The sequence below is a fragment of the Aquarana catesbeiana genome, linkage group LG08 (genome assembly GCF_042186555.1).
Source record: "Aquarana catesbeiana isolate 2022-GZ linkage group LG08, ASM4218655v1, whole genome shotgun sequence".
NCBI lineage: Eukaryota > Metazoa > Chordata > Amphibia > Anura > Ranidae > Aquarana > Aquarana catesbeiana.
Window position 1 is genome coordinate 154705789 of NC_133331.1, and position 24281 is coordinate 154730069.

The 24281-nt window shown below is 45.7% G+C and overlaps 1 protein-coding gene across 5 annotated transcripts in view; it reads right to left on the reverse strand.

Moving 5' to 3' along the window:
- Positions 1-24281, reverse strand: part of SEC31B (SEC31 homolog B, COPII coat complex component) — a 387082-nt gene that overhangs the window by 19658 nt on the left and 343143 nt on the right. For all 5 annotated transcript variants that reach the window (XM_073596586.1, XM_073596585.1, XM_073596584.1 and 2 more), the window contains one exon: positions 13012-13083. In XM_073596586.1, the coding sequence (XP_073452687.1) occupies positions 13012-13083 (72 nt within the window). The remainder of the gene's footprint in view (positions 1-13011; positions 13084-24281) is intronic.

The following is a 24281-nucleotide window of genomic DNA, read 5'->3' on the forward strand; positions in this document are numbered from 1 at the left end:
TCCATTAAAAAACTTTCAGGAACCGGGGCCCCTTGTTATTGGGGGATCCACACTCCTGGGCCTGTAAAGCACCCCGCCAGGAAAATATGCCTGAAAAAAAACAAACACTGGATTCCGGGGTCCAGCTCCCTAAAAAGAGAAGCGTTACAGACAGAACCGCCTTTCTTCGGACATGAGGCCGGGTACCATTCAATTCAGCTTGGAAAAGACACTTTGAATGGTTGCATGGCTTGCCACAGCAAAGATTTCTCCAGCGGAGCTTAGCACAGCACGTCTTTACTCGTGACCAACACCTTAGACATTGGCGAAAAAACTGAGGTACTCCCAGTAAGGGGAGGGGTTATATAGGGAGTTAAAGTTCCTGTCTGGGGTGTGCCAGTGTTCATCACCTAAAAGGTGCCTATATAACCCATTCAGTAAATACTGTGGCTCTAATGTCCCGTGATGTACTAAAAAGAAATCCTAACTTCTTTTTTGTACATCACGGGACACAGAGCAGCCATAATAACTAACTGGGATGTCCCCAAGCAATGCTTTTGAGGGGAGGGAACCCATTATGACCAAAGAAACACAATTAGAACAAAAGGATTTATACTGTTGCCTGCAGTACACTGCGTCCAAATGCAACATCCTCCTGAGTCCTAGCATTCACTTGATAAAACCTAGTGAATGTATGCACCAAAGACCAAGTAGCAGCCTTGCAAATCTGAGCCATGCGATGCTTGATGATAAACTGCCCATAAATCACTCACTCTTCTCGTAGAGTGTGCCCTTACTGAAAAAGGCGGAGCCTTACCCCTGAACAATCACTTGGCGGAAATAGTCGACTTAGTTGCTGCCTTTCCCTTCTTGGGACCTTCTGGCAATACAAGCAGAACATCAGTCTTCTGCATCATTGATAAACTGGCAGATCCACTGCTAACCATTTAACCTGGATGCCGCCTGCCCTTCCTGGGCTCTTCTGGCTGCACAAATCAGGATTCCTGATCTGTGCCGACAACTCAAGTAGACCCTGAGCGTCTGAACTACCTCTAGAGTAGGTAGTGATCTTTCTTCTGCCGACTGTGGATTAGAAAAAAAATATAAAAGCAAGACACTGTCCTGATTCAAGTAAAAACCAGAAACCACTCTAGGCAATATAGACGGATTAGGATGCAACATCACCTTACAACTTGCGACCAAGAACAGCTCCTTGCATGAAAGAGCCACCAGCTCTGACATTCCACTTAGTGAAGTGATAGCAACCAAAGAAGCCATCTTCCGAGATAAGGGACTAACAGTCTCCCAATTGGTTAAAAAAATGGCCTCTGCAAAGACAGCCAAGAGCGAATCCCAGTCCCAAAGACACAAGAGTGGCTGACGTGTGGGACCATCTACGTTACATGCTGTATGAAGTATGAATCCAAGAGTGAGAAACAATGGTCTCTGGAAAAAAATGGATAGGGATGAACTCGAACCCTTAATGGTACTTAAGGCTAATCTCCTTTCCCCTACTGATTGGAGAAAGATAGGAACATTTCCCACTCATATTCCTGCGAGTGCCACGTCCTGGCTTCCCCCCTCAGCTGGACTGGGAGTGTTCAAGGAGCGACCCCAGCAAGACTCGCTATGTCAGCGTACCAAGCCCTCCTAGGCTAAATTCGGCTAACACTATTATCAGTGTTACCACCTCCCGGATTCTTCGCAAAAGACGTGGGAGAAGTCTTAGAAATAAGGGAGAACTGGTCCCTAAGGTGTTAGCAGTGCATTTGCCCCTATTGCCGGTGGCACTTTCGTCCCAGACACAACCTGTTCCCACTGGTTGTGGAACTTGGAATCTAGTAGATCCACCTGCAGAGTTCCTCCTGCCATTATACTATACCTGGAGTATGTACTAGTGATAGAGACAGCACTTGTTGTACTGTCTCAGACAGAATGTTGTTCACCTTCCTGAGCCGTATGACTCCTGGTGGTTGATATATATGCCTGCAGAAGCATTACTGGATTACACCTACAACTGGTTTGTCCAAGCATCCAGAGCAAGGCGTACTGGCCAACAATCCAAGATATCGATGAGCAGTACTTTTTCTCATGTGGAGACCAAGTCCACTGAACTATAGCCACCTTCAAACCAACTGGAGAAGCTGGCATCAGAGGTTATCTTGCCCATCTCTTCTCCAGATCTTGAACCATCAACCAGCAATCTTAGCTCTGTAATACCCCGGGGAACAGAGCCCTCTGGCAATCCAATGCCTGGAACTTCATGTTCCAGACAGAGAGAATGATCCTATACCAAAGACCTGGAGTAGGACTGTACGTAGGGAACGTGCCTTGACCTAGATACAACTTCCTCCTGAAGAAACGTATCAAAGGTATATCTGGAACAGACTGCTTCCTGAACAAAGATTATTAAGGTAAACGGAGATTGGCACATCTGCATTTTCAGCAAGTCCAGTACTGGGCTGGGAGCTCTACGAACCCTCGGAGCTGTGGCCAGCTCGAAGAGCAGAGTCACAAAATTAAAAAAGACAACTTTGCGCTGGGGAATGCGAAAACACTTGATGAGCCTGGAAAAAACGGCACATGAAGATATGCGTCATTGATGACTATGGACCCCAAAATCAACCTCTCGCAGAGGTCAACACTAAATGGACAGAATCTGAAACAGGATGTTCAGCGGCTTAAGATCTAACCTAGATGCTAGACCTTATGTCCCCATTTGGATTTGGGACCGCTAACGGTACCCTACCTGGTATTCCCAGGACCACATGGTCGTCCTTCCACTTCTTGCCTATATAAAAATAGGCCATACTGAGCGACCTGCGCCCTCTAGTGGCTGGAGGTGAAACAGCAGCCCACATGACTAAGAAGTACACAGCATGATTATACAGCACACTGTCCCCAGTGGCACTGGGAGAACAGTCAAGATCTCTCTCTTTTTTAAAAAAAAGAGAAACTGCAAAGACGCAAACTTACCATTCCTGCTGCAGGACTCTGAACATAACAGGAGTCCAATCTTCACCTATCATGGCGAGCTTTGTCATAAAAGAATTTCAGAGACTGGATTCCCCTTAATCTGGGGTCTACTCCCCTGGACCTGTATAGCACCCTGCAGGAAAGCACCTGGGTCAGAACAAACACTGCACAGGGTTCCATTACGCAGGGTCCAGCTCCATAAGGCTGCATTACAGGCAAAACCTCAAAGAATCGTCTCTCCTTCCAATGAGGCTCGGGTACCATCCATTTCTGCTGATAGCTTTTCCGAACGGATCCAATTGAAATCCATGATTCCTAACAGAACCATCCATACCTCCAAGTATGCTCCAAGGAGCACATGTCACATCAGTGACCATCCACCTGACACTGGCGAAAACACTAAGGTACTTCCTGTGTAGGAGGGTCATATAGTGGAGGACATCTTGTTTAATTTACCAGTGTCCATTCACCAATAGGTGGCGTAGAACCAAGTTATTTATTATGGTTGCTCTGTGTCCCGTGATGTACGATAAAGAAAAATAAAATATTCACTGGCCTCTCAGCAATTTCCTTGGGGTGTCTACTTTCCAAAATGGGGTCATTGGGGGGGAGGGGGGAGATGTAGTTGTACTGCCCTGCCATTTTAGCACCTCAAGAAATGAGATAGGCAGTCAAACTAAAAGCTGCATAAATTCCAGAAAATGTACCATAGGTTGTAGACGCTATAACTTTTGTGCAAACCAATAAATATACACTTATTGACATTTTTTTACCCAAAATAATGAATACATTTTGGCCTAAATGTATGACTAAAATTGAGTTTATTTTTTTTCTATAACAAAAAATTGTAAATATAATTTTTTGCAAAATCTTTGATCTTTTGTAGTTATCGCAAAAAATAAATACCACCAAACGAAAGCTCTATTTGTGGAAAAGAAAGGACGCAAATTTCGTTAGGGTATAGCATTGCATGACGGCGCAATCACCAGTTAAAGCAGCGCAGTGCCAAATTGTAAAAAGTGCTCTGGTCATCAAGGAGGCAAATCCTTATGGTCCTTAAGTGGTTAAACGAGTAAACATGAGAGTAAATTACTGCACTCAAATATAACATTTTCTATTTTTGTTTTACTGCTCTGTACTCAACACTGTAATATTGGTCTTTACTCAGCTGTGTGCAATGTCCCATAGACAACAATGCATCTATTTTCAAATCAGTAAAAAACTCAGCATTTTTTTTTCTTGACCTGTTTGGCTGTGGTCCTGTTGATGTTGTTGTCCACTCCTCAGTTTGACTGCTTTTGGACATTCCAGGTGTAATGATTTAAAGAAACCCGTCTCCTGTACTATACCAGAATGAAAAATGGGATTTTTGACTTACCGTAAAATCTGAGTTCATTGACAAGACACAGTGCTCCATTATTCAAAACCATAGGGTTATACCGCCCCCTACAGGAGTAGGACACTAGGCAGAAAAAAAAAACTTGGCTACGCCTATGGGCAGTCCTAGGTGGTATACATCCCCCTCTCTGCTATAGGCCTTCAATTTAGTAACAAGCACTCCTTAGAGTGGTGGGTGCTGTGTCTGTCAACTAACTCAGAGAAATGGATTTTACGGTAAGTCAAAAATCCCATGTTCTCTTTCGTTCATTGACAGACACAGCGCTCCATTATTCAGAACCATAGAGACATCTCAAAGCAGTGCCAAACATGAGGGGTGGAACAACGAAAAATCCCAAGGCTAACGCAAGACCCAACCAGGTAACAGGAGCTCAACACAGAACAAGCTGGAGCCCAACCTGAACAATACCGCTTCAAGAGGGATTAGACCCTCTAAACAGCAGCCTGCAAAACCTTGTGGCCAAAAGAGGCATCCGCAGATGCCAACACATCCACTTGGTAGAATGACCAAGTGGCCGCCTTGCAAACCTGTGCAACAGATGCCTGATGACAGAAGGCCCAAGAAGCACTAAGCACCGAGAAGAATGCGCTGTAACAGGGAAAGGAGGAACCCGATCCCTGACAGAATAGGCCAGAGTCATCATCTGTCTGATCCATCCAGAAATGGTCGCAGAAGAAGCAGACAGCCCCTTTCTTGGCCCGTCCGTGATCACAGTGAGTCTGACCTCCAAAAAGACTCAGTGGCTGCCAGCTACACCCCAAGCCACATCCAGGGCAGATAAGGCAAATTCCTTAAGATGTGTTGACCAGGAGCACAAGGAAGGCAACACAATGTCATTATTCAAATGGAATTCTGAGGAAGGAACGATGCAAAAGGACGAAGAACCACCTTAACCTGTGTAACACTGGTTAAGGTGAACGACAAGATAACGCCACCATTTCCGACACCCTGCGAGCAGAGGTGATAGCCACCAAGAGGCCACCTTCCGAGACAGAGCTAGCAGTGGAATATCCAGAATATTTTGAGAGAGAGGCTTCTGGAGAACCGAAAATCACCAAGTTCAGATCCCACGGCGGTAGAAGAGACCGCACCGGTGGAAACAGACGTCGAACCCCTAGAATAAAAATTACGCACCAGGGAGTGCAAGACCAGGGGATGCTGAAGAAGACAACCCAGGCTGACACCTGGCCCTTGAGGGTACTCGAGGCTCATTCCTGCTCAACCCCCCGTGAAGGGAGGTCAGAATCGGAGCCACCGAGAAAGAACGAGGATGAATGCCCGGAGACTCACACCAGTGACGTTGTTAGGTGGGTGCGGGCCACACCCGGGTGACACCCGCCAGAGGGGTGACACCCGTAGGTAGCGGCACGCACTGTTAACACCACCGGCTGCCCTGATCTGCGCCTCAGGTCTTGTGCTGTGTCCCTCAGCGCAGCGGACTGAAGCCGCCTCCCCCTCCTCTCTGTTTACATCCACACAGGAGGAGCCCGAGGGACACACACGGCTGTGTGTGTCTGTCCGCGCTGTTCTGAGCTCTGTAAACTATGTATATGTGGGTGGACATGTGCAGGGGGATTCTATACTAATGGGAGCTCTGCACTGAGGGGGGATTCTATACTAATGGGGGCTCTGCACTGAGGGGGGATTCTATACTAATGGGGGCTCTGCACTGAGGGGGGATTCTATACTAATGGGGGCTCTGCACTGAGGGGGGATTCTATACTAATGGGGGCTCTGCACTGAGGGGGGATTCTATACTAATGGGGGCTCTGCACTGAGGGGGGATTCTATACTAATGGGGGTTGGCACTGAGGGGGGGGGGGATTTTTTTACTGATAGGGGTCTGCACTGAGGGGGGTTCTATACTAATGGGGCTCTGCACTGAGGGGGGGGATTTTATACTAATGGGGCTCTGCACTGAGGGGGATTCTATACTAATGGGGGCTCTGCACTGAGGGGGGTTCTATACTAATGGGGGTTGGCACTGAGGGGGGATTCTATACTAATGGGGGGTCGGCACTGAGGGGGGATTCTATAATAATGGGGGGTCTGCACTGAGGGGGGATTCTATACTAATGGGGGGTCTGCACTGAGGGGGGATTCTATACTAATGGGGGGTCTGCACTGAGGGGGGATTCTATACTAATGGGGGTTGGCACTGAGGGGGGATTCTATACTAATGGGGGCTCTGCACTGAGGGGGGATTCTATACTAATGGGGGCTCTGCACTGAGGGGGGGATTCTATACTAATGGGGGCTCTGCACTGAGGGGGGATTCTATACTAATGGGGGCTCTCCACTGAGAGGGGATTCTATACTAATGGGGGCTCTGCACTGAGGGGGGATTCTATACTAATGGGGGCTCTGCACTGAGGGGGGATTCTATACTAATGGGGGCTCTGCACTGAGGGGGGATTCTATACTAATGGGGGCTCTGCACTGAGGGGGGATTCTATACTAATGGGGCTCTGCACTGAGGGGGATTCTATACTAATGGGGGGTCTGCACTGAGGGGGGATTCTATACTAATGGGGGCTCTGCACTGAGGGGGGATTCTATACTAATGGGGGCTCTGCACTGAGGGGGGATTCTATACTAATGGGGGCTCTGCACTGAGGGGGGATTCTATACTAATGGGGGCTCTGCACAGAGGGGGGATTCTATACTAATGGGGGCTCTGCACTGAGGGGGGATTCTATACTAATGGGGCTCTGCACTGAGGGGGATTCTATACTAATGGGGGGTCTGCACTGAGGGGGGATTCTATACTAATGGGGGCTCTGCACTGAGGGGGGATTCTATACTAATGGGGGCTCTGCACTGAGGGGGGATTCTATACTAATGGGGGCTCTGCACTGAGGGGGGATTCTATACTAATGGGGGCTCTGCACTGAGGGGGGATTCTATACTAATGGGGGCTCTGCACTGAGGGGGGATTCTATACTAATGGGGGCTCTGCACTGAGGGGGATTCTATACTAATGGGGGTTGGCACTGAGGGGGGGGGTTTACTGATGGGGGTCTGCACTGAGGGGGGTTCTATACTAATGGGGGTTGGAACTAAGGGGGGGGATTTTATACTAATGGGGGCTCTGCACTGAGGGGGGATTATATACTAATGGAGGCTCTGCACTGAGGGGGGTTGGCACTGAGAGGGGATTCTATACTGATGGGGGGTCTGCACTGAGGGGGGTTCTATACTAATGGGGGCTCTGCATTGAGGGGGGATTTTATACTGATGGGGGCTCTGCACTGAGGGGGGATTCTATACTAATGGGGGTTGGCACTGAGGGGGATTCTATACTGATGGGGGGGTCTGCACTGAGGGGGGTTCTATATTAATGGGGGTTGGCACTGAGAGGGGGATTTTTTATTGATGGGGGCTCTGCACTGAGGGGGGGAATCTATACTAATGGGGGTTGGCACTGGGGGGGATTTTATACTGATGGGGTCTGCACTGAGGGGGGATTCTATACTAATGGGGGCTCTGCACTGAGGGGGGAGTCTATACTAATGGGGGGATTCTATACTAATGGGTGCTGTGCACTGAGGGGGGATTCTATACTAATGGGGGTTGGCACTGAGGGGGGATTTTATACTGATGGGGGAGTCTGCACTGAGGGGGGATTCTATACTAATGGGGGCTCTGCACTGAGGGGGATTCTATACTAATGGGGGGTCTGCACTGAGGGGGGATTCTATACTAATGGGGATTGGCACTGAGGGGGGTTCTATACTAATGGGGGTTGGCACTGAGGGGAGATTCTATACTAATGGGGGGGTCTGCACTGAGAGGGGAACCCTAGCCGACTGAGGCATCCGCCTGTCAGTATTCTACTCCTGGAATGCGTACGTCGGAGAGGGCCGGATCGAGACGTTCTACCCACAGGAGGATACTGGCAACTGCCAGGGCTACCAACACCCTATTTGACCCGCCCTGGTGAATGACATAAGACACAGTCGTCGCATTGTCCGACTGGATCCGTATCGGGAGCCCCCGATGTCGATCCGTCCATGATTCAGACATAGTCTGATCCACTCCAAGTTCCAGGATATTACTGGGTAGTCTGGATTCCAAAAGCATACAACGACCCTGAGTAGAGTTCAGTCCCAGGACATCTCCCCACCCAGACAGACTGGCATTGGTGGTCACCCTGTTCAATACAAGGGGAGAAAGGCTTTAGTCCGCCGAAGAACCGGAGAGCGAAGCCACCAGACCAGGGAACCTCTGGTTTCCTGGCTCAGCTGAATCCGATTGTCCAGAGACCTCGGGAACTTGTCCCATTATGCCAGGATCTCCCCAAAGGGAGCTTGTATGGAACTGTGCAAATGGAATTGCCTCAAAAAGGTAGATACCATCAGACCCAACACCCACATGCAGATCCGCAGGGAGGCCCACCTGCTGGACAACAGTAAATGAAAAACGCAGCATGCAACTTCTGGAGTTTGTCCAGGAGAAGAAACACTCTGGCCAGAGCTGAAGCCCGGGTCAGACTTAGATAATCCAATGTTCTGGAAGGGGCCAAAGCAGACTTCAGATAGTATAGAAGCCAACTGAAATCTGTCAAGGTCTGTATAGGAGTTACGCTGCCCCTCGGGGTAGTCAAGGACTCGCAGAAGAAGATCGTCCAGGCAGCCCGGGACCACAAACCCCCACTGACGTAACCACTCCAGACCGGGGCCAACACCTCGTGAACACCCAAGGAGTGGTGGCAAGACCAAGGGGCAACACCATGTGCCGATAATGCTCAGCAAACACAGCAAAACAGAGGAATTGCTGGAGTCGTGCACATAGTGGAATGCGTAAGTAAGCATTTGTGATGTTGATAGAAGCCAGAAAGTCCCCATGATGAAGGGTTGCCACCGCAGTGCGGATGGACTCCATCCTGAACTTCTGTACCCGCACAAGGCAGGTCAGGGCCTTGAGATCCAGAATTGGATGTATAATGCCCTCCATCTTTTGGACTGTGAACAGGTTTGAACAAAACCCCTGAAACTGTTTCAGACACAGGAATAATCACATTCTGAAGCAACAAGGCTTGCACAGCCCCACGAGGAGAACAGCAAACGGTCCTGCGACAGACGCACATCGGAAGCAAAAAAATGTTTTGGGGAACAAGGCCGGAGAACTATCTTGTAACTGGACAAAATCAAGAGGAGTCATGATGTCATCCAGGGTAGCCCCCCACAATACATGCCTAAACACCCCTACAGTGTCTAACCAACACTGAGCTCAGCAACCAGGGGAACTGCGGCCAAGAGGCATAGCAGACAAACTGCAGTGCCTAGACCAATAGATCTGCCAATGCAGCAAAGCAGGGGGATTCTGCTCCCCCTCCAGTTATGTCAGCTGGATCCTTAGAAGCCAGAGATTCCTCTATTGGAATCATGGTTGCCTTGAGCAGCCTAGAGTCAGGGGGGTCCACTACTGGCGTAACAGTCCACTTCTGAAGGAGGGACTACCCAAAGGGGTACCTCACAGCAAGAGTTTTTGGACGCACAAAGGGCACTTTGGACACTCCCAGTCTTCATGGACAAATTTGGCAAAATAAGAGGGAGAAGGGAATGGTTTCGCCGCGCTATATGGCTTACGGGTTCCAGAGGGGAATCGGCCCTCCGTCGCAGCCACCGCTGCATCCCCCTTCTTGAAAGGTTCCAGCACAGATGTAAGAAGTAAGACAACCAGCGTCTTTTCGTGCACCACTGCAGTTGTGGACGAATCATCCTCACTCCCTGACAGGACAGGGAGCGTGGCCACCAACCCCGCAAGGTGGGCCACGTCCATAGCGGTAGAGCCAAATCTAGGATCGTTCGAGACAGAGGAGGTAGGGGAGGGCAGGGGGTGCCATTTACTAGGCTATATGCCTAAGCGCCACCACAAAAAACTCAGGGTGGCCACCAACTGAGACCCCCGTCGCCCAAGGCCCACACAGGGAATGTCAACCAAGGCCCTTCACAGGGGGGCGCCGACTGAGGCCCCGCACAGGGGCACTGATGGACGCCACCCACACAAGGCACCACTGAGGCCCCTCACAGGGGGCCCAGGCCCCTCACAGGGGGCCCCAGGGGCCCACCTAAAGGTCCCCCAAAAGGAGATCGCCATCCGAGCCCCCACAGTGCTGGCCCTCTGGTAGGAGGCGGCCACGAGGCCTAGCAGGCCGCAAAAGCTGTGGCCTAGTAGGCCGCGACCAAAATTTTCGGCCGCCTGCCACGAATGTGCCGCCTGGGGGGGGGCCAGACCAATCCGAGCCGCTGAACAGAGGGCAGACACCCTGCCCTGGGCCACTCACCCAGCACCCAGTCTGTAGGCTGCAAAGCCGCGGCCTAAATTTTCGGCTGCCTGCTGCGAGAGTGCGGCCCGTGGGGGGACCAGACCGATCTGAGCCACTGAATGCAGGGCGGACACCCAAAAACGGAAAGCGGCGGCCTAAATTATGCAAAGGCCGCTGCAGGCGTTCCCGATCGTGGATGTCTGGTCACCCGCCTCCTAGGCCCAACCACTGCAGCAGGTGGGCCCAAGGGATACCCCCCCAGTAGCAACCCAGAGGGTGGAGGGGGGGGCAGTGTGTCCAAAAAGCACCTAGGCCAGAAGCCTGGGCCTTACCCGGGAAGGAAGGGAGGGAGGGGGGTGGAGAACCCCGGAGGGATCGACCACCCCAGGGAGTACCCGTGCCCCACACCACATCCAGGGAAGGAGAGGGGGCCCGTACTTACTGATCGAGCAAAGCGTGCGGTTAACGCTCCCAGACAGATCCCTTCGCCACCGAAGTGGGGGGGGCTGTCGGCCATGAGGAACGCTGCATCTCAGGTCGAAACCCGGTCGTATGTGACCTCGCGAGACGTTTAACTTGAGGGGCCAGCCCCCATCCAGTGGGGCTTTGTCGCGGCCGACCTAGTGCGTAGCTGCAGTCTGCACACGCTCGCTGGCCAGACTGAGGAGACCACTGTCCAGCCCAGCAGTTGATTGTAGATCTCACTGGAGAAAAATCCAGGAAAAAAGAAAATAAACAAAAAAATTCCCAGGACTAGAGATCCCAGCAGGGAACTAGGTCCTTAATCCTGACAAGGCAGAAAAAAACTGAAGGCCTATAGCAGAGAGGGGGGTAGGGGGGTGTATACCACCTAGGACTACCCATAGGTGTAGCCAAGTCTTTTTTTCTGCCTAGTGTCCTACTCCTGTAGGGGGCGGTATGACCCTATGGTTCTGAATAATGGAGCGCTGTGTCTGTCAATGAACAAAATAGAGAAATAGGATTTTGAACTACCAATAAAATCTGTTTCCTGAAGCACAGTACAGGACCCTATGCTTTTGTGATCTTTGTATTATTTGCTACAAAACTGAGGCTAGCTGTGGTTGGGAAGGATTATATAGGGGATATTCCAGCAGCTTGTTTTTTATTTTTTTTTATTTGCCAGTGTTCAATCACCTGAAGGTAGCTGCATGTAAGGATTTAAAGAAATCTGTGCCCTGCCATGTACAATCAGGAAAAGAATATAGATATTTTTGCATTAGCATTAATGGTCATGATATGTACAGAACTATCCACAGTACACACAAGATGGCATAACACCTGCAGATCTGAACACACAAGATACTTATGCTAACAGAGGCTGTTTCAGATAATTTGATAAAGTATGGGTGAAGTGGATAGGGAGCACCACCACTGCTTCAGTGCCTGAATCACTTTGATGCTGTTCTATTGCCTCCTGATGTTTAGTTGCCTGCCCTGGAAGGATAACCTTAGGTTTGTGAAAGCTCCACCTCTGTCTGGTCCATGAGCTATTGAAAAAATATAGTATAGCGTTCATCTACTTTTTCTCAGTGTTAGTCACATACCCACACAAGCTGTATCTGTTAAGTGGCTTAGTTAGAGTTTTTGTTTGGCACCTGGTGCCTATATTTTCTATTTCTTGTGCAGGCTGGCTGTCAGGGAAGACCAGCCAGTACTCAAGGTGGCCGAAGGAGAAGTCGACCTGTGACCTCAGCCTGTCAGGGAAGACCAGCCAGTACTCAAGATGGCCGAAGGAGAGGTCGACCTGTGACCTCAGCCTGTCAGGGAAGACCAGCCAGTACTCAAGATGGTCAACGGAGAAGTCGACCTGTGACCTCAGCCTCTGCCAGAACACCTTCGGTGCACCTGTGTGAACATTACCGAGAGGCTATTTAAACTTGGTCTGTGCTTGCATCCAGTGCTGTCCGTTCTACAGCGTTCCCATGTGTTCCTGCCTGCTTTACCTGTGATACCTGCACCTGTTTACCGACCCGGCTTGCCTCTGACTCTGCTACCTGCATCTGACCCGGCTTGTTCTGACTCCGCATCTGCCTGCTCCTTCTACTACCACGCTGCCAGCCCGTTGCCGACCCTGCCTGCATCCAGACTACGCACTTGCCTCCGCTTCTGCTCCTGACGTTCCCGCCAGTGTTTGATCCGGCTTGCCCGACCTGCATCTTCCGCTCATTGGAGAACCCTGCTCCAGCACCGTGCCACCTGCCGCTGTTCTACATTACAGTGAAGACGAACTGTTTGGCACTTGTGCGACTCTGCACTTCTGTCTTCATGCCAAACTGCTGTTTTTTTTTTAAATGCCCGCCCCCCCCCTTACATCCCCAAGTCAAAAAAAACATACAAAATGAGTTTCACAGCACTAAATACTTACAGAGTTTTCTCTCAGCTTATCATATAAAAACTCCAACCTTTGCAAAGCATCTTCAAGTTTTCTTTTCGTTTTCTGACAAAGAAAAGTTGCCAATATATTATACACCATAACATTTGTTTTTGACAAAAACAGATGAACAAATCGCATATGTTGAGATTTCAACATTTAACATTTAGGAAAAAAAAAACAAAAAACACAGCATTATCAGTTTCCAGTCGTAGTCACATCTTCTTTCAAATATTAAGAACTCTTTTTGTACTGTCATTTCCTTCTATTTTTTGGAGAAATCAGCATCTTGTTTTCATCAGTGGGATTACTATTATTCCCACTTTATATTTACTGTATACCGTGGATAAATTTATATGATATACTTTTCTGCCATGATCTTGCCTTAAAACTACAATATTGTTTGCCTATGGTCCAATATCCGCCTCAAAACACCTCCCAGTCTGAACATAATCCTGCAAGCTGTGTGATCAATAAATGTCTGTCTAATAGAACTCTGGGTTTGCGGGATTTCCGCATACTCTAAATATGAACCGGGCTGCCCAGCGAGCACCTGGAGATGTCAACTTTAACACTTTTACTGCCACCAACGAACGTTAAACGTCAGTGGCAGTGGGTTTTTACACACATTCACACCTGCTACAGCAGCTGGAAGTGCATGTATGTGTCACAAGCCAACTTTCAGCTTTCTGATTAAAGTGCTAGCAGATCTACAGATGACTGTTTGCTTTCACTGACCCCCAGAAGCATGTCTGGGGGTTTTACTTCCTCTATGCAAACCCTGCAAATGAAAAGCATAATGGGCTAGCATGCATCGCATACTAGCCCATTATGTGACACTTACCTGCAACCGAAGCCTGCTGTGTCCCCTGTGCAGGCCGCGTCCATCTTTGCCCCTCTTACTTCCGGGGCCACGGACTCCGGCTCTGTGACTGTCCGGAGCCACGAGACATCACTCTCCGGGCATGGGCGCGGGAACTGTCAGTCACGGCACACGATGGGGAAGAAACGGCACAGAGGTCCTTTTCTTCACAGCGCATGCACCGATGACGACATTGGCGCACTACAAGGGAAATATCTCCTAAACGGCGCACGTTTAGGAGATATTTCCACTACCTATAGGTAAGAATTATTCTATAGGTAAATGTAAGACAAAAGGGTTTACAACCACTTTAACCCCCACCCCACACTGAGTCTCTATTTACTGGGTGTATGCTCATCTTTTTTTACCTTACCCCCCCCCCCCCCACCAAAAAAAAATAGGTAAAATATTATGTTTGTGTGTTCTAAAATTGACTTCAGTTTACTTTTTACTGAAAATTTTCAACTGATAAACTGTTGCGCCAATATTTTGACATAAAAAAAATGGAACTACCTGTATTTTATTCTCCACGATGTCTGTAGTATATATTCATTTAATAGTTTATAGTAATCTTCAGGCCTAAAATTATTTAAACGTGTGCAAAAAAAACCCCCAAAAATGGCCCTTGCAGCAAAAAGGTTAAAGTGGTTGTAAAATCGTAAGGTTTTTTTTATCTTAATGCATTCTATGCATTAAGATAAAAAGCCTTCTGTGTGCAGCAGCCCCTCTTAGCCCTCCTAACACTTACCTGAGGTCCCTCTCTGTCCAGCGATGTCCATGAGTGTGTCAGCCATCCGAGCTTCTCTCTCCTGATTGGCTGAGACATAGCAGCGGCACCATAGGCTGCTGTCAGTCAGCTAGCCAATCAGGGGAGAGAGGGGGCGGAGCCAGGTCTGGGCTCTGCGTCTGAATGTAAAAAGGGAACTGTGACTCGGCTCGGGTGCCCCCATAGCAAGCTGCTTGCTGTGGGGGTACTCAACAGAAAGGAGAGACCAGGATCACAGAAGAGGGACCTGAGAAGAAGAGGGTCTGGGCTGCTCTGTGCAAATCCACTGCAACAGAGGAGGTAAGTATAACATGTTAATTATTTTTATAGGAAAAAACACTAGACTTTACAATCACTTTAAAGCTATAAGGACTCAAATCCTAGATGGGCCACCCAGGAAGAATGCAAGTGATAACAGCTGATAGCTTCCCTCAAGTATTTAAAGTGGAACATTACCCATAACAATTTGATGACAATGAACGTTCTTTAACAAAAGAACATACATTTCACATTATTAATTATGTTAACAAAATTAGTGTGTGTTGTAAACTGATTCCAGCATTGCTCCTGTGTCTGCTTGTTGGAAGTAGCCATTTTGTTGAAGCCAAAAGCTTATTGGAAATTTATCTCCCTCTCATTTGTCTCAAAAACTAAAACTGGTGCACACAGAATATGGTGCAGATATGCATAGTAACCAATCAGCTTTTCATTTTTTTTTTTTTTTTTTTTGGCAAATCTTAATTGAACTAGCTGAAGTTAGAAGCTGATTGGTTACTATGCACAGTTGCAGATTCTGTGTGCACTAGTTTTAGTACATTTCCAGCTTTGATTTTATGTCTTGGCTTCGCTAGAGAGGAAGGCTGACAAAAAGCTTTACCATGGAGGTATGAAAAGACATTATCCTTGCAAGTTTAAACCTTTTTGTGTCTCTCCTGGCAGCAGAGTTTGCCCTGTCACTGCTCCCTCCCTAATCTGTGCAGCACAGTCTGTCATTCCTGTTGCTTTCTTCCTCCTTCAACTGATCAGACTTAGAGGCTCTTATTTTAGGCAGTGTCGAAAATAGACAGCAACTGAGCATGTGCACAGTAGAGCAAGACAGTGCATTACTGGGTTTTAAACAGCATAGACACTTAGTTTTAATGTTTTACATAGCTATACATGCAAAATGGGGCAGAATGAAGTGATCTATCAGGACTTTTTCTGGCTAAAGTACCACTATAACATAATTCTATAGTTTTAGTGAGTGGGCTATTATTAACTAGGTGCTTTTTTAGAATAGTGAAAAATTCTAATTAAAAATGTAGCTAGGCAGACAGGTAAGGACTATGATATTTACCCACAAGTGGATGTTTTTCAGAGTGCAGTAATCCTAGCTGTGCTGTCTGGATTGCCTAATAATATTTTGCTGCATGTGGAACTCGCAATCTATTCTGCGGTTTATTTCAACAGACCCTTTTCATAACTACTCTGCGTCTAGTGCAGGGCTCGACAAATCCCAGGTGCCAGGTCACCATGGGGACTAGAAATTGCATCCTGGTGGCTTTTGTCAGCCCATTCACTTTTAGCACCAAGCATGAGCAATTCCTAAAGTCGCTATGCCTCAGCTTATCCCATTCCAGCACCATGAACCATTATCTCTCCACCCACAGGACAAAAGCGTGAAACTTCTTCTTCTCTAACTCCCAATTATAGCAGGCTGCACCCACTTTTTTTCTCTGGGCGGGCTCTATCGGATGTCAGTTCTGGGCACAGCTAGCGAGGCTGTTGGGTTCTGGAGCCAGACTTCCGGCTCGTCATTCTGGCAACTGGAGACAGGAAGGGTGTACGGGAAAGACCGTGGAGGAGAATAGTAGAAAGAGGCAGCCAGTGACTTGTCTCCTGCACAGCTCTCCCATCCTCTGCTGGGGCTCATTCACACCATGGAAAAAAAGAGGTCTGGGTGGACAGTGTAGAGTACAGCGCTCGGGGGCCCCAGCTGCTCTGTCTCCCCCCCTATAGAACTGTACTGACAGAATACGCTGTAGGCGGGTCTAGGTGGGAACGCCGATACAGGGCGTGAATGGTTCTCATCCTCTCAAATCCCATTAGTTTTTTTTTTTTTTTTCTAATCAAATACTTTATTAAGAAGATTTTTTAGAAGTTTTAACAATTTACAAGACTATTACATATAAAACAAACCCATACCCCATGATTAGTTAAAAAAAAAAAAAAAAAAAACTAGCCCCTTTTTTAGCTAGCTCCTAGATTTAAAGCAAATTTGTCAAGCCCTGGTGTAGTGGGTCTTCAGATAAAGCAAAATATTATTGACATACTCTTATGATATGGGACAGGGCTGTGCCTTAAGGAACCCCAAGGTACCGTAATATTACAGTTTGAGAATATCACAACCTTGTAAAGCTATATTATCTGATGCCATTCCTGGTTTGTAAGTGCCTGGATATAGTGGTTTGTAAGGGTTTGTGACTTGAAGCAAGACAAGCACATTATATATAAAAAAGCCCCCAACCTTAGAGATTTGGTAGTCAAAAATGTAGTTGATCCACCGATACGCCAAAAAACAATGTTTTGGGACATGAAGGGCTTCTATAGCTGCGGTCGATGTCATTGTTTTACAAAAGTTTGGAAAAACATTAGGAGAAGGAAAGAGTTTATTAATCCCCTAAACCAAAAGTCTTATGCCTTTAAGGATTTTATATCTTGTGACACTAAGGGGTATTATATGTCCTAAAATGCCCATGTAATATGATTTATATAGGCAGAACAAAAAGGCATTTAAAAGGATAGAATTAGAGAACACATTTACAATATCAAACACCATCTATCATTACATTTTAAAAATTTGTCCACACAAGAGGTCAAAGGGGGTTGCAATTTTGGGGGATTGAGTCCCTAAAAGAAACACTGGAGAGAACAGAATGGCATCAGAGAGCTCAGTAAGAGAGAATCATGGTGGATCCATAAATTATCTGTTATGGTGCAAAATGGGTTAAAGAATTTGATCTGCGTTGTTTCCTGAGTAATTATTAACATAGCCCTATTTATCTAGGCATTGCTTGATAACCTTTTATGAGTTTTCGAATAATTTTTATATTAAATTAATTTTTTATTTTTATATTTTATTTTTTATTAAAAAAAAGTTTTTTTTTTTTTTAATTGGAGGATTTAATAACATATCTGTTCTACTGAGTCTATATTGATTCCCTTATTTGAGCTATGCAAATGGAATGTTATTGATTTTAAAAATGTAATTATAAAAGTCATTGCAAATTGACAACAACGGCATTTGCTTCCAAAGTAACATATGGAGACATATTTGGCATTGGGTTGATTACCTTTGGTTTAAATTGAGCCTGGCTGTGTTTCAATTAAGATCAGCGGCTTGCAAATAGTGAACAGCTGTGAATGACAGGCGATAACAGAGCGGGATAGGGATAGAAGCAGTGAGCGTCTTGTTGACCAATAGGAAACCTTCTGAGGAAGTCACGTGACCCTGTGACGTAACGGGTTGGGTAGGGGAGGGGCATATGCTTGAACAAGACACTGAGATAACCATTAGTAAAGTTTGGAGCTGTTGTCACAGAATTATGGATTTAAAGAACGCTGTACATAGTTGGTTCACTGGAGCACTCTATGCATGTGAGTGCAATATATTTGAATAAAGTTCAAAGTTTTAAATAGTTTAAGCACTATGTGGAGCCTCTTATCTTTTATATGCACCGGTTAATCACTGCCATTTGAAGAATCATACAGAGAAACATACAGGAGAAAAAGACATCTCATTAGTCCTGGGAGACAATCGCTTTTTATGACCAAACTTAGTTGTGAGGTTACACCAATTGAGGTGAGCACAAAACCCGAGGGGGAAGCAAGTTTTATTTTATGCATGAGAAGATTACCACAGCATCATTCTGCACAGAAGATATATTGGACTTTGATCCAAAACTACATAGATAAAATCATACATTGAAATAAAGGTTTAAGGAATGTGTCACTGAAATTTATGTTTTTCATGTTTTGATTTTTTACAAGTGGATTAATTAGTTCACGATATACTTTAAAGAAGAAATTATATAATGTTGATGGCACAGTTTATATATTTTTGATTTGGAATATGGATTGCAACAATTAGTGCAACTGTTAATTTATTTAACACTTTGTCACTTTTATATTGGGTGTGTGCTACCAATAATTTTAAAGTAAATATTTTTATTTTGTTTTATTGAAATTGGAGGATTCAATTTCTTTATTCATTGGAAGATTCAATGTATTTATTTTTTTAAATTGGAGGATTTAATAATATATCTGTTCTACTGAGTCTATATTGATTCCCTTATTTGAGCTATGTAAATGGAATGTTATTGATTTTAAAAATGTAATTATATTTATAACTTACTTATAATTTATAATAAGTCATTGCAAAGTGACAACGGAATTTGCATCCAAAGTAACATATGGAGACATGCTTGACATTGGGTTGATTACCTGTGGTTTAAATTGAGCCTGGCAGTGTTCCAATTAATATCAGCGGCTCGCAAATAATGAACTAACACAGCTGCGATTGATTTATTTTATTTTATGAATGAGAAGATTCAAAGAAGATTAAAAGAAGATTACCATAGTATCATTTTGCACAGAAGATATATAGGACTTTGATCCAAAACTACATAGAAAAAAATCACACATTGAAATAGAGGTTTAAGGAATATGTTACTGAAATTTATGTTTTGCATGTTTTGATTTGGATTAATTAGTTCACATTTTAAGGAGGAATGAAATAATGTTGACGGCACCGTTTATATATTTTTGATTTCAAATATGGATTGCAACAATCAGAGCAAATGGTTATTTATTTATTCAAGGGTTTGTGACTAGCCCTCCACAATAAGGTTAAAGGTCAAAGAAACCAGATAAGCAGAGGTGGGTAGTGTCAGACAGAACTCCCTCCTATAAACTACAGCCTATGCCTTGTTACTGAAGAGTATGCTACTCTAGTAAATTGTATGGCTGCTCCTCTATAACCACTACAGCTCTCACACCTGTACCCTCCGACATGTACCAGACCTATTTGGAAATAATTTCATCATATTAACAAATTGTATATTTGTTTAAGGACAACCAAGGGTTTTTTTTGTGATACTGTCTTGCAGTGTTACTTTAAATTTTTGCGCATCTAAACGAAGTTGATAAACACTGAATCAAGTGGCTTTTTTTTTTCTTACAGTAGCAGCTGCTAGAGCTGCTGTGTTCACACAGTAACTCACAGCTTGGACTTTAAAACCTAGTACACAAGATGAGATTATCGGATAAATGATCATTCATTTTTTTTTTTTTTTGCATGTTAGTCTCCATATCAAAAATGAAGAGGTTACTAAAATACAAAAATTCTCGTATGACAGAATAAAAATTCGGAAGTCTCCATATAAAAAATGAAGAGGTTACTAAAATACAAAAATTCTCGTATGACAGAATAAAAATTCGGAAGTCTCCATATAAAAAATGAAGAGGTTACTAAAGTACAAAAATTCTTGTATTACAGAATAAAAATTCGGAAGTGATGTAATGTGTTGTTTATTCAGATGAGAACTATACTGATTAAACAAAAATTGTACGATCTGGTATCGTAAGAGGAAAATTTTCGTGTTTGACCCTTTGGAAAATTTCGGACGAAAGCCATGTACGAACGATCAGATTATTGTATGATATTCTAATTGTGTGAATGGGGCTTCACAGTTGAAAGTTGTCTGGGAATGGGAAGGGGAGTGCAGCAGCAGGGCACAAGGACGGGATGTGCTACACACGTCCTGTGTACTTTGATAAAGTTTTTTTTGGGTGTGTATAGCATGCTCAGTGTCCCCAACTAGTTAAAATAAAAAAATACATCTTAAAAAAAAAAAAAATGGTAGTGTCCCAAAACACTATTTTGAAAAGAGTATTGATCAAAAATGAATTTGTAATGAATCAAAAATGTAAATAATGGCTAGTCTACAATATAAAGAACTAGGCTATGGCTCATAACAGTTCCTTTGGGAAGCTGGGGCTAAATGCTTCTGAAACTGAACAAATAATACAAAAGCTAATATAAAACATTTGAGCAGAATACCTTTTCACAAAAACTATTCTGCTGACTTCCCCAACCTCAGTCCTGGAACAGATGTGTCTTGTGAATGGGAGATATTGTACACATAAAATGAGGCGCAGACACTTTTCAATGATTACATTCTGCTGAGTTTAGGGGCCCTTGTACATGTATATTCACTTTCAGCTTTTGTCTCCATCTATTGCAAGCCATTCTCCGTGCTGAGATGTTATTATTCATCCTGCTAAGACACATCCTTCCTGCTGATTTACCTAGGCACCCTTCCCTCAGGCATCTCTATAGAACAGCCTGTCTAATGATATTGCTCTTATACTTCATTCTATTTCAAATCTAAAAGCAGAAGCATTCCCGGCAGCATTTATTTGATGCATTGTGATATGATGCCCTAACTACTTATTAAACTGGAATTTGTTCTGGAGAGCTAAGACAGGCTAAAACCTACCACTAAACATACTTCCCCCTAAATGTTGTATTTAAATGTCAGGGAGGAGCAGAAAGATCTCAGACACCATTAAGTACCAACTCATCACATTTAACCCAATTAGAACTGCAGAAACCTGACAGATTAACACTTAGGCATGGAAAGAACTGGAAAGGGCAAAGCAAGGGGTTCAGTTAAATGCTGCCTCCACATGCTACACATTCTTCTCTTTGCTACCTGTTGCTTGGCTTGGCTGCTGGCAATAAGAAGCAGTCCTCTGTAAGCTTCAATTTATGACTTTGAGCATGCTCAGGGCTGAGAACACTACCTTCCAGTAAGCAGAGAAAAATGAATGAAGCAATAGAATGACTGGAATCCCCGCAGCCATGATCCTGTGCAAAAAACACCAGTAGAAGTTGGAGAGGAGGAAAGGCGTAGAGCAAATGTCACCGGCCCCTGGGCCACCAGAAGATCTTGTGACCTTGCCAGCAACCTTGGCACTGTCCTGTTGAGCCAAGATGCAAACAGATCTACCTCAGGAGTGCCCCAGCGGAGACAAATTTGATGAAACACGACCCAGAGAAAAGCCCACCCCGTGGCCCAACCATAGCCAACTGAGGTATCCGTCTGACAGTATTCCACTCCTGGAATGCGTACATCGGAAAGGGCCAGAATGAGACATTCTGCCCACAGGAGGATACTGGCAACAGCCAGGGCCGCTAACAGCCTTTTTGGCCCACCCTGGTGAAGGACATAAGCCACCACCGTTGCCTTGTCTGACTGGATCCGTACTGGGAGCCCCCTGAAGTCGAGCCATCCATGATCCAGACCTAGTCTGATCGACTGAAATTCCAGGATATTACACGGTAGTCCAGATTCCACCAACGTCCAACGACCCTGAGCAGAGCTCAGTCCCAGGACATCTCCCCACCCGGAAAGGCTGGTATTGGTGGTCACCCTGTTCAATACAAGGGGAGAAAGGCTTTAGCCCGCCGAAGAACAAAGCCATGACGCGATGACGTCGTATGGCAAGCAGCGCCGCGTCACGTGACACCGCCTGTAGTCTTCTTAAGGCTAGATGCGACGTGTAAGTTTGTCACTGCACGGACGATGCACGACGGGACGGTCTGCTGACCCAGACGGACCCTTATTACTAGTAAGTCATCTTCAGATTCCCTGCAGGCTCATATTGTCTGAGTTTTTCATTCTTTGCATTTTTTTGTACATTTTTTCATTTACCTTATCTTTGTTCATAGAATCCATTCTCTGTGGATAGCGTCCATGGTGGTGCAGTCAGGTCTAGCTTCTGTATAGACCCTGTATCCGAGATTTCGCACCCCGTATCTGGGTGCCCCTTTTTCTTTTGTGGCGTCCAACCATTCTGAGGTAGGAAGTTTTGAGGTGTATCTTTCCGTTCTGAGATTTATATACCTAAAAATCTTTGGAGTACTGATTACCTAAATACACAAAGGCTTAGCCTATTTATGTATTATCTTTCTTCCCCTAAATCTATATGTGACTCTATTTGGGGGTACAGCCACCACGGTGAGGTTGCCTGTCCGTTGCGGCTTGGGTGGACCAGTGTGGATAAGGAGGGACCAATCATCCACCTCAGTCTACGTTTAGATACTGGGGTGATCGTTTCTGGGCGTATTGTCGCCATGATCCCGGCAGTGGGACTCTAATGTTTGATGTGCTTGGGTATGTATTCCCTTTATGTGATCACCATGCCGTTTAGTCTATGATACAATAGCAACTGTACTATACTGTTTATATAGAATTGTTAATATACTCCTCTGGTTTTTCTAACTTATTGTCATTATACGGTGTGATTCTTCTCCACAAACTGCCCCTGACGAAGGGACGTCTTATCAAGTCCCGAAACGCGTAGGACTGTGCTGAAGACTGTACAAGCATCATTTCCACTTCATATTCTTGCTTTTAATGTTGTAACATTTTGCACAGTTTTTTCTGTCTTCTATATATATTGTTGTGTTTTTGTATATTTTTTCTTATATCAATAAATTTGTTAAATTTTAACGTTGCCGTTAAAGTCCCATTGATCTTCGGGGGTATTCTTATTTCCCAATACAAGGGGAGAAAGGATTTTCCCCACTGAAGAACCGGAGAGCGAAGCCACCAGACTAGGGAACCTCTGGTTTCCCGACTCAGCTGAATCCGATTGTTCAGAGACCGTGGGCATTTGTCCCATTATGCCAGGATCTCCCGGAACTGGAACTGTGCAAATGACATTGCCTCAAAAAGGGGTAGATACCATCAGACCCAACACCCACATGCAGATCCGCAGAGGAGCCCACCTGCCGGACAGTAAATGAAAAACACTGCATGCAACTTCTAGAGTCTGTCCATGGGGAGAAACATGCTGGCCAGAGCTAAAGCCCGGTCAGGCTCAGATAATCCAACGTTCTGGCAGGTCCAAAGCAGACTTCCGATAGTATAGACGCCAACAGAAATCAGAGAAGGTCTGTATAGGAACTACGTTGCTCCTCTGGGTAATCGAGAAGTCGGCGAAGATCGTCCAGGCAGCCCAGGACTTCCAACCCCCACTGATGTAACCATGCCAGATCCAGGACCAACACCACATGAACACCGGAGGAGTAATGGCCAGATCAAAGGGCCACACCATGTGCCGATAATGCTCTGCACCCACAGCAAGACGGAGGAAGTGCTGGAGTCAGGCACATAACAGAATGCGTAAGTAAGCATTTGTGATGTCGTAGAAGTCAGAAAGTCCCCATGATGGAGTGCCACTGCCGCGTGGACGGACTCCATCCTGAACTTCTGTACCCACCCAAGGCAGGTCAGGGCCTTGAGGTCCAGAATTGGATGTACCAGGCCCTCCATCTTTTAGACTGTGAACGGGTTTGAATAAAACTCCTGAAACAGTTTCCAGCACGGGAACTGGGACAATCACGATCTGCAGCAATGGGGCTTGCACAGCCCCCCACAGAGAACAGCAAGCAGTCTGGCGACAGACGTCCATTGGAAGCAACAAACAAACTTTTTGGAGGAACACAGCCAGAAAATCTTGTAACCGGACAAACTCAAGACGCAACATGATGTCATTCAGGGTAGCCCCCCAAAATACATGTCTAAG